This window comes from Mandrillus leucophaeus, unplaced genomic scaffold (assembly GCF_000951045.1).
Source record: "Mandrillus leucophaeus isolate KB7577 unplaced genomic scaffold, Mleu.le_1.0 Scaffold769, whole genome shotgun sequence".
Taxonomy (NCBI): domain Eukaryota; kingdom Metazoa; phylum Chordata; class Mammalia; order Primates; family Cercopithecidae; genus Mandrillus; species Mandrillus leucophaeus.
Window position 1 is genome coordinate 1,258,370 of NW_012108352.1, and position 11,391 is coordinate 1,269,760.

General features: G+C 38.9%; 2 protein-coding genes across 3 annotated transcripts in view; one reads left to right on the plus strand and one right to left on the minus strand.

Annotated features, from left to right (window-relative positions):
• FAM133A (family with sequence similarity 133, member A) overlaps positions 1-476 on the minus strand; it is a 39,097-nt gene extending 38,621 nt beyond the window's left edge. The window contains exon 1 of the mRNA XM_011966650.1: positions 255-476. The gene's annotated coding sequence lies outside the window, so the exon portion shown is untranslated. The remainder of the gene's footprint in view (positions 1-254) is intronic.
• Positions 152-2,901, plus strand: NAP1L3 (nucleosome assembly protein 1-like 3). 2 transcript variants are annotated; one of them, XM_011966646.1, is made up of 2 exons: positions 152-1,055; positions 1,131-2,901. In XM_011966646.1, exons 1-2 carry the CDS (start codon positions 528-530, stop codon positions 2,049-2,051), a joined length of 1,449 nt encoding a protein of 482 aa, XP_011822036.1. In that variant the 5' UTR covers positions 152-527; the 3' UTR covers positions 2,052-2,901. The 2 variants fall into 2 exon arrangements, with proteins under 2 accessions (XP_011822036.1, XP_011822035.1); XM_011966645.1 differs by having other exon boundaries at positions 152-2,901.
• The last annotated feature ends 8,490 nt before the right edge of the window (positions 2,902-11,391 follow it).

An 11,391-nucleotide genomic window follows, 5' to 3' on the forward strand; every position in this document is an offset into this window, starting at 1 on the left:
TATAGACTTTTTGGGGGGCTTGGGGACACCTTCCAGGGGGTCGCACCTCAGCCGGCGAGCAGCGTCTGGGAAGGTGGGCGGAGCCAGGAGTAGTGGCGTTTGGCCGTTCGTTGGGCGTACGGTTTGTCAATTAAGGTGGACCAGCAAATGAGGAGCGAACTAAAGGCATACTGGGAACGAAATTAACGGGAGGTCTGACTGCGAGGGGAGGGGGCTCGCGATCTAAAACGAGAAGAGATCTCGGGGTCTCATACTGCGCCATTCGGCTGCGGTACATCTCGGAACTGTGTAGCTGCAGCCGGGAGAGGCCTTGCCGCCACCGCTGTCGCCCAGGCCTCCACTGCCGCTGCCACCTCAGCGCCGGCCTCTGCATCCCCAGCTCCAGCTCCGCTCTGCGCCGCTGCTGCCATCGCCGCTGCCACCTCCGCAGCCCGGGCCTCCGCCGCCGCCACTCAAGCATCCGTGAGTCATTTTCTGCCCATCTCTGGTCGCGCGGTCTCCGCAGTAGAGTTTTTCAGGCTTGCAAGATGGCAGAAGCAGATTTTAAAATGGTCTCGGAACCCGTCGCCCATGGGGTTGCCGAAGAGGAGATGGCTAGCTCGACTAGTGATTCTGGGGAAGAATCTGACAGCAGTAGCTCTAGCAGCAGCACTAGTGGCAGCAGCAGCGGCAGCAGCAGTAGTGGCAGCAGCAGCAGCAGCAGCGGCAGCAGCAGCAGCAGCGGCAGCACTAGCAGCCGCAGCCGCTTGTATAGAAAGAAAAGGGTACCTGAGCCTTCCAGCAGGGCGCGGCGAGCCCCGTTGGGAACAAATTTCGTGGATAGGCTGCCTCAAGCAGTTAGAAATCGTGTGCAAGCGCTTAGAAACATTCAAGAAGAATGTGACAAGGTAGACACCCTGTTCTTAAAAGCAATTCATGATCTTGAAAGAAAATATGCTGAACTCAACAAGCCTCTATATGATAGGCGGTTTCAAATCATCAATGCAGAATACGAGCCTACAGAAGAAGAATGTGAATGGAATTCAGAGGATGAGGAGTTCAGCAGTGATGAGGAGGTGCAGGATAACACCCCTAGTGAAATGCCTCCCTTAGAGGGTGAGGAAGAAGAAACCCCTAAAGAAAACCCAGAGGTGAAAGCTGAAGAGAAGGAAGTTCCTAAAGAAATTCCTGAGGTCAAAGATGAAGAAAAGGAAGTTCCTAAAGAAATCCCTGAGATAAAGGCTGAAGAAAAAGCAGATTCTAAAGCAGACTGTATGGAGGCAACCCCTGAAGTAAAAGAAGATCCTAAAGAAGCCCCCCAGGTAAAGGCAGATGATAAAGAACAGCCTAAAGCAACAGAGGCTAAGGCAAGGGCTGCAGTAAGAGAGGCTCATAAAAGAGTTCCTGAGGAAAGGCTTCAGGACAGTGTAGATCTTAAAAGAGCTAGGAGGGGAAAGCCTAAAAGAGAAGACCCTAAAGGCATTCCTGACTATTGGCTGATTGTTTTAAAGAATGTTGACAAGCTCGGGCCTATGATTCAGAAGTATGATGAGCCCATTCTGAAGTTCTTGTCGGATGTTAGCCTGAAGTTCTCAAAACCTGGCCAGCCTGTAAGTTACACCTTTGAATTTCATTTTCTACCCAATCCATACTTCAGAAATGAGGTGCTGGTGAAGACATATATAATAAAGTCAAAACCAGATCACAATGATCCCTTCTTTTCTTGGGGATGGGAAATTGAAGATTGCAAAGGCTGCAAGATAGACTGGAGAAGAGGAAAAGATGTTACTGTGACAACTACCCAGAGTCGCACAACTGCTACTGGAGAAATTGAAATCCAGCCAAGAGTGGTTCCTAATGCATCATTCTTCAATTTCTTTAGTCCTCCTGAGATTCCTATGATTGGGAAGCTGGAACCACGAGAAGATGCTATCCTGGATGAGGACTTTGAAATTGGGCAGATTTTACATGATAATGTCATCCTGAAATCAATCTATTACTATACTGGAGAAGTCAATGGTACCTACTATCCATTTGGCAAACATTATGGAAACAGGAAATACAGAAAATAAGTCAATCTGAAAGATTTTTCAAGAATCTTAAAATCTCAAGAAGTGAAGCAGATTCATACAGCCTTGAAAAAAGTAAAACCCTGACCTGTAACCTGAACACTCTTATTCCTTATAGTCATGTTTTTGTGGTTTCTTGGTAGTCTATATTTTAAAAATGGTCCTAAAAAGTGTCTAAGTGCCAGTTTATTCTATCTAGACTGTTGTAGTATAATATTCTTCAAAATATGTAAGCTGTGGTCAATTATCTAAAGCATGTTAGTTTGGTGCTACAGTGTTGATTTTTGTGATGTCCTTTAGTCATGTTTCGTTAGACTGTAGCTGTGAAACTGTCACAAATGTTAACTGAAACAAATATTTGCTTGAAAAAAAAAAAAGTTCATGAAGTACCAATGCAAGTGCTTTATTTTTTTCTTTTTTCCAGCCCAGAAGACTAAGCGTTTAAATCTGCTTGCACTAGCTGTGCCTTCATTAGTTTGCTATAGAAATCCAGTACTTATAGTAACTAAAACAGTGTATTTTGAAGTTTGACTGCTTGAAAAAGATTAGCATACATTTAAGAATGTCAAGACCACATTTGATTCAACCGAGACCTTGTGTATGTGACATATAGTGGCCTATAAATTTAATGATAATGATGTTACTGTTTACCACCGAGGTGTTAATATGACATAGTATTTTTTAAAAAGTTTCTTCATCTTATATTGTGTAATTGTAAACTGAAGATACCATGTTTTCTTTGTATTATGTTCTACCTTCCCTTTCACTGAAAATGATCACTTCATTTGATACTGTTTTTCATGTTCTTTTATTGCAACTTAAAATAAATAAATATTAAAGTGTGTTATACTATGAAAATCTAGCCTTTTCTCCTGACTATAAAAGAGGGATGCTTATCATAGAAAAAAGTAGAGGATCACAAGGAAGGGGACAATTTAATAAAAAGATAACTATTATTAACATTCTGATGTATTTCCCACATCTTAGCTTTTCTGTTGGAGGACACTCATTCAAGATTTTGGAGAGCAATGGGACAAGGAGAAGGAACAGGGCATGGAGGGACAGGAAGGGAAAGGTAGAAGAGGGTGGGGATGGGTAAGGGAGGAGGGAGAAAGGAGGGGTGGAGGAGAAAGAAGAGAGAGGTGAAAAAGGGAAAGGGAGGAAGGTGGGTAAGGGAGGAGGGAAAAAGGAGGGATGGAGAAGAAAGGTGAAAAAGGGAAAGGGAGGAAGGTGGGTAGCAGAAGGAATGGAGGGGGCAAAGGGAACTGGAGAGAAGAGGGGAAGGAGAGCAGGAGTACCTCACTCACAACGCCACTTTATATGTAAGACAAGCTATGGAAGGTCACACTACCTTGACTCATTTTTTCTTACAGGTGACACCAGGCTTTCATCTCTTCACCATGCAGCTGGTCACAGAGAGATCCTAAGATTTTGCTTTGAGATAAGTGTGAGGAGGTTCCCTCACACTTAAACTCAGTTTACCAGGGAGTTTGCACTGGACATAAAGGGAAAAGCACAACATATAATAAAGTGGTGTCTTATTTCACATTTGTCATTTCTGGGTCCACATATGTTTTCCTTGAAAACCTCATAGGAAACTGTAGCCAAAGTAAGACAGGATTTTAGAATTTCTGGCTCTCTAGGCATAAAATGATCTATAATAGTCTTCCATACCCCACCATATATAGTTTAGCATCTTTTATTCTGCTTAACAATAGTCACTCCCCAATTTCTATAATGTAAAAATATTAAAACCGATGTCATATTTAACCAACCACATGTGTTCAGATAGTTAGGTTTACTTTATGATTTTCCACAACATGAGGAAGCAAATTATTGTTTCTAGCAATACCACAGCGTTTTTTGTTTTGTTTTGTTTTGTTTTTGTTTTGTTTGTTTGTTTGTTTTGAGACAGAGTTTCACTCTTATTGCCCAGGGTGGAGTGCAACCTCCGCCTCCTGGGTTCAAGTGATTCTCCTGCCTCAGCCTCCCAAGTAACTGGGATTACAGGCATGTGCCACCACACCCAGCTAATTTTGTATTTTTAGTAGAGACGGAGTACCTCCGCGTTGGTCAGGCTGGTCTTGAACTCCCGACTTCAGGTGATCTGCCCACCTCAGCCTCCCAAAGTACTGGGATTACAGGCATGAGCCACTGCGTCTAGCCCACTGCATTTTTTTTTTTTTTTTTTACAGTGCCTATTTTATTTTTGAGATTTTTGCATCCATGAAGAATGGATATGGCAGATTCACTTATATGCCAAAACTAAAATGAAGAATGTAACAAATATAGTGTACCTGGCTCCTGATGCATAGGTACCCAAATTGGATAAAAACTGTACTTGCCAGACATCACAAAGAGCAGAGCCCTTAAAACTTCTGCATAGGATGCAATATACTTTTTGCATCTTAGAACTCTTAGCAAAGTATTTAACACCTTCCCTTTCTGTGTTCTCCATATTAAAGGAACACATGTTACTATAGAATATTTGCAAAATAGAAGCAGAAATGCAGAAGATAAAAATCACTCAGAAGCACACTATACTAAGATATGCTCTTCTGTGGATTAGTGTATTTTTTCCCAGTTTATCTCTTGATAAGGTTTCATTACTGCTCTTTTTAACTTTGAAGTTAGATCTAGGGACGGGGCAGGATTTCAGAGAGCCAAAGATTTATGCATCAGTAAAATGGGACACCGGAAATGCAATCAGCCAGTAGTAGATGCTTCAGCCACCTCTGCATGTTAAGGAAGATGGGTAGAGCCAGAAAACTCGTGGGCTGGCACACGTATTGGGCTGCATGTTTGCCCATCACACTGGCTCAGACAATGAATGATGTTAGAAGGAGCAGCCCGCTGGGAACTAAGCTAAGGGGAAGAGAAGATAGTGAGAAGTGTTCAATGAGTCATCTTCTGCACCTTCCTTATGGTTTGCTGTTTCTTGTTGCTGTAACTCAAAGCCGAGGCCAGCTGCCCCCAGCCCAAGGAAAAGGTCACCTCCTCCTCCAGACTGCTCCTCCACCCCCTCTTTATCTTCCTTTGCAGTCCAGACCACCTCCTTGTTAATGAGCTCATTTCCCTCCTGAGTTGGGCTCTGAGCATCCACCTAGTCATTCTAAATGTTGGGTCTTTTTTGTTTAATGTGGCAGACTCAGATAACAAGAGACATCTCTAAGCAGCAGCAGCAGAGACTACTGAAAAGGTAATGGAAGGAACCTGAGCTGTGAGCGAAGAAAGTGACAACACGGTCAAAGGATGCAAACGTCACGTTCTGCAGCCTGGAGTGCTCCAAGCCTGGAGGTGCCACACTATCTGGCAATGCCAGTTCATCTGCCGTTAAAAAGCTTCAGGGTGATGTAATAAGATAGAAGCTGATTTTTTTTTTATCAGGAATTGCAGGCTCTGGGAAAAGGTATATATCTTCACTTTATGAGGTGTTTGAGCCCACCAACACATGTATGAAGATGTGGGATTACGCCTATAGATTACAAAGTGAATGTCCTGAAAGTGATAAGGTTTTGAATAAGGAGAATCTGGATTCTAAGGTAACTGGTAAAGCTGAGAAGCAAAAGGAGGGGCAAAGATGGGAAAGGAGAAAAATGATTTAGGAAGAAACTCCTTAAAGAACTGAGCAAGTGCTGACTTTTTGAAGTTATAATTTATATTTTATTTTAACAAAATATTTCAAAATTAAGGTGTTGAAGAAGATAGGAGCTGATGTTAAAATGAGATTTCCTGATCCCTTCCTGTTTGAATATTCAGAAAATGAGGTCTGTAAAGAATGTCACATAGATCACAGGAAAATAAAAAACATCCCTCTAAAAGTAAGGTAATCACATATTAAATCGGACACTCCAACCCAAACTGAAGAAGTTCCCAAAGACTCTTTATTTCCTTCAGTGCTTTATTTCCTTTAGTTCTCTCGAAACACACTGCCTGAAGGTGGAACCCATGAAGAAAATAAGTCAGGTTCATTTGTAACTTTGTGATTGCTGGAATTTAAGTTACATTCTTTTCTAATTCAGCAAAGAGATTTACACTAAACAGAAGAGTCTGTTGGAACCTAGGATGGCAGCAAACTGAAAGGCTGACAGATCTTGATCCAACTATTTATAAGACGGAAAAACTGAGTTTTCGAGATCTGGAAAATACTTTGAACATCTGAACTCAGAAAACAACATGATTTGAAGAAGCAGAGTATATAACCTGCAGTATAATATTTCAATACAATTATGCATTACTTAAAATTTTACATTTTGTGTTTTTTGTAGATTATATTTTCAAAATGTCAAAAGTGAAATGTTTTAGTATTAAAAGACATAGTATTTAGAAGTATACCTTTCTTTGAGATGAAGAACACAGCAAATTCTCTAGGAAATCTTTATTTATTGCTATGTAGTTTAGTCCTCATGATGTATTTTTATCATATAGCTATTAGAGAGCAATAGTAAAAATTATCAGAAATTTTCAGTAAAGCTAATATTTACTTGAGGAAAAATACACTTGAAGGATGAATCCAAGTGTATGTTCGCCTCCAGTTCAGAAGTAGGAAGGGTTTAAGTCATCTTGTACCAGGTGTACGTGCATTATTTTGCTATACAAATAGACTTATTTGTTATGCAATGGTACATTACAAAATACCTCTTGAATAAAGCAACATAGAGCTAAGAATTTTCAGAAACCCATTGACATACATTCTCCTAGATTATTTATAGTTTTGAATTTTGCATGACACAAATTTATAAAGAAAAAAAAATAATACTTAGACTATTGCTTCCCATAGTAGTGTCATTAAAAGTTACTGTTTGCAAGTGATTTTTCATTCATCTTTTACTCAATTATATTTGTCATTTTTAAATTATTATGCTTAATCACCTTAGTTTGAAGATGATTAACCATATTTTCTTTGCATTGTGCTTCACTAAAAGCTATCATATTGTTTTATTACATCTTCTGATTATAAAATGTGTTCACTATAGGAAATTTGGAAGATATTTTGAAAAGTACAAAATAATTTAAAACTTCACTTGAAATTTGACATTTTATATGAAAACATATCTATGTATATGTCTTTAAACATGATAACTACTATTTTATACTTTTCATATTTCATTTCATATATTTTGAAGTACTATCTACATCAGTGCATGTAAATCTTCACTCTTTTTAGTTGTATTTGATTTATAATTGATGTGTAATAATTGTACATTTTTTATATTTATATTCTTTCTTTAATTACACTTTAAGTTCTGGGATACATGTGCAGAATGTGCAGGTTTGTTACGTAAGTATACACGTGCCATGGTGGTTTTTTGCACCCATTAACCCATCGTCTACATTAGGAATTTCTCCTAATGCTATCTCTCCCCTAGTCCTCCACCTCTTGACATGTCCTGGTGTGTAATGTTCCCCTCCCTGTGTCCGTGTGTTCTCATCGTTCAACTCCCACTTATGAGTGAGAACATGTGCTGTTTGGTTTTCTGTTCCTGTGTTAAATTTGCTGAGAATGATGGTTTCAAGCTTCATCAGTGTCCCTGCAAAGGATGTGAACTCATCCTTTTTTATGGCTGCATAGTATTCCATGGTGTTTATGTGCCACACTGCTTTATCCACTCTGATGGGCATTTGGGTTGGTTCCAAGTATTTGCTATTGTGAACGGTGCTGCAATAAACATACACGTGCATGTGTCTTTATAGTAGAATGATTTATAATCCTTTGGGTATATACCCAGTAATGGGATTGCTGGTTCCAGATCCTTGAGGAATCACCACACTGTCTTCCACAATGGTTGAACTAATTTACACTCCCACCAACAGCCTAAAGTTGTTCCTATTTCTCCACATCCTTTCCAGCATCTGTTTTTTCCTGACATTTTAATGACCGCCATTCTAACTGGCATGAGATGGTATCTCTGGTTTTGATTTGCATTTCTCTAATGACCAATGATGACGCCCTTTTATTTTCATGTTTGTTGGCCACATAAATGTCTTCTTTTGACTAGTGTCTGTTCATATACTTTGCCCACTTTTTGATGTTTTTTTTTTTTTTTTCCTTGTAAATTTGTTTAAGTTCTTTGTAGATTCTGGATATTAGCCCTTTGTCAGATGGATAGATTGCAAAAATTTTATCCCATTCTGTAGGTTACTTGTTCCTGCTGATGACATTTTCTTTTGCTGTACAGAAACTCTTTAGCTTGATTAGATCCCGTCTGTCTATTTTGGCTTTTGTTGCCATCACTTTTGGTGTTTTAGTCATAAAGTCTTTGCCCATGCCTAGGTCCTGAATGATATTGCTTAGGTTTTCTTATAAGGTTTTTAAGGTTTTAGGTCCTATGCTTAAGTCTTTAATCCATCTTGAATTAATTTTTGTATAAGGCATAAGGACGGGTCCAGTTACAGTTTTCTGCATATGGCTAGCCAGTTTTCCCAACACCATTTATTAAATAGGGAATCATTTCCCCGTTGTTTGTTTTTTGTCAAGCTTGTCAAAGATCACATTGTTGTAGATGTGTGGTGTTATTTCTGAAGCCTCTATTCTGTTCCATTGGTCTATATATCTGTGTTGGTACTAGTACCATGCTGTTTTGGTTACTGTAGCCTTGTAGAATAGTTTGAAGTCAGGTAACGTGATGCCTCCAGCTTTGTTCTTTTTGCTTAGGATTGTCTTGGCTATACAGGCTCTTTTTTTGGTTCAATATGAAATTTAAAGTAGATTTTTCTATCTGTAAAGAAAGTCAATGGTATCTTGATGGGAATAGCATTGAATCTATAAATTATTTGGGAAGCATGGCCATTTTCATGATATTGATTCTTCCTATCCATTAGCATTGAATGCTTTTCTATTTGTTTGTGTCCTCTCTTATTTCCTTGAGCAGTGGTTTGTAGTTCTCCTTGAAGAGGTCCTTCACATCCCTTGTAAGTTGGATTCCTAGGTATTTTATTCTTTTTGTAGCAATTGTAAATGGGAGTTCACTCATGATTTAGCCCTCTATTTGTCTATTATTGGTGTATAGGAATGCTTGTGATGTTTGCACATTGATTTTGTATCCTGAGACTTTGCTGAAGTTGCTTATCAGCTTAAGGAGACTTAGACTCAGACAATGTGGTTTTCTAAATATATGATCATGTCATCTGCAAACAGAGACAATTTGACTTCCTCGCTTCCTATTTGAATACCATTTATTTCTTTCTCTTACCTGATTGCCCTGGCCAGAACTTTCAATACTATGTTGAATAGGAGTGGTGAGAGAGGGCATCCTTGTCTTGCACCAGTTTTCAAAGAGAATCCTTCCAGCTTTTGCCCATTCAGTATGATGTTGGCTGTGGGTTTCTCATAAATAGCTCTTATTATTTTGAGACACGTTCCATCAATACCTAGTTTATTGAGTTTTTAGCATGAAGTTGTGTTGAATTTTATTGAAGCCCTTTTCTGCATCTATTAAGATAATAATGTGTTTTTTGCCATTGGTTTTGTTTATGATGGATTACATTTATTGATTTGCATATGTTGAACTAGCCTTGCATCCCAGGGATGAAGCTGACTTGATGGTGGTGGATAAGCTTTTTGATGTACTGCTGTATTTGGTTTGCCAGTATTTTATTGAGGATTTTCGCATTGGTGTTCATCAGGGATATTGACCTGAAATTTTCTTTTTTTGTTGTGTCTCTGCCAGGTTTTGGTATCAGGATGATATTGGCCTTATAAATTGAGTTAAGGAGGAGTCCTTGTCTTTCTATTGTTTGGAATAGTTTCAGAAGGAATGATACCAGCTCCTCTTTGTACATCTGGCAGAATTCAACTATGAATCTGTCTGGTCCTGGGCTTGTTTTTGGTTGGTAGGCTATTAATTACTGCCTCAATTTCAGAACTTGTTTTTGATCTATTCAGGAATTCAACTTCTTCCTGGTTTAGTCTGGGAGGGTGTGTGTGTACAGGAATTTATCCATTTCTTCTAGATTTTCTAGTTTATTTGCATAGAGGTGTTTATAGTATTCTCTGATGGTAGTTTCTATTTCTGTGGGATCAGTGGTGACATTCCCTTTATCATTTTTTATTGTGTCTATTTGATTCTTCTCTGTTTCCTTTTTTATTAGTCTGACTAGTGGTCTATTTTATTAATCTTTTCAAAAAAACCAGTTCCTGGATTCATTGACTTTTTGAAGGGTTTTTCATGTCTCTATTTCCTTCAGTTCTGCTCTGATCTTAGTTATTTCTTGTCTTCTGCTAGCTTTTGAATTTGTTTGCTCTTGCTTCTCTAGTTCTTTTAGTTGTGATGTTAGCGTGTCAATTTTAGATCTTTCCTGCTTCCTCCTGTGGGCATTTAGTGCTATAAATTTCCCTCTAAACACTACTTTAGCTGTGCCCCAGAGATTCTGGTACGTTGTGTCTTTGTTCTCATTGGTTTCAAAGAACATCTTTATTTCTGCCTTAATTTCGTTATTTACCCAGTAGTCATTCATGAGCAGGTTGTTCAGTTTCCATGTAGTTGTGCGGTTTTGAGTGAGTTTCTTCATCCTGAGTTCTAATTTGATTGCACTGTGGTCTGAGAGACTGTTATGATTTCCGTTCGTTTGCATTTGCTGAGAAGTGTTTTACTTCCAATTATGTGGTCAATTTTAGAATAAGTGTGATGTGGTGCTGAGAATAAAGTATATTCTGTTGATTTGGGGTGGAGAGTTCTGTAGATGTCTATTAGGTCCTCTTGGTCCAGAGGTGATTTCAAGTCCTTAATATCCTTGTTAATTTTCTGTCTCATTGATCTGTCTAATATTGACAGTGGATTGTTAAAGTCTCCCACTATTATTGTGTGGTAGTATAAGCATCTTTGTAGGTCTCTGAGAACTTGCTTTATGAATCTGGGTGCTCCTGTATTGGGTACATATATATTTAGGATGGTTAGCTCTTCTTGTTGCATCGATCCCTTTACCATTATGTAATGCCCTACTTTGTCTTTTTTTATCTTTGTTGGTTTAAAGCCTGTCTTATCAGACACTAGGATTGCAACCCCCGCTTTTTTATTTTTTTTATTTTTTATTTTTTATTTTTTGCTTTCCATTTGCTTTGCAAATATTCCTCCATCCCTTTATTTTCAGCCTATGTTTGTCTTTGCATGTGAGACGGGTCTCCAGAATACAACACACTGATGGGTCTTGGCTCTTTATCCAATTGGACAAAATCTCTCAGCATTTGCTTGTCTGTAAAGGACGTTATTTCTCCCTCACTTATGAAGCTTATTTTGGCTGGATATGAAATTCTGGGTTGAAAATTCCTTTATTTAAGAATGTTGACTATCAGTCCCTATTCTCTTCTGGCTTGTAGGGTTTCTGCAGAGAGATCTGCTGTTAG

Bases quoted from the DNA above. Each gene is read 5' to 3' on its own strand.
- NAP1L3 (XM_011966645.1), top strand. From the start codon at position 528: ATGGCAGAAGCAGATTTTAAAATGGTCTCGGAACCCGTCGCCCATGGG.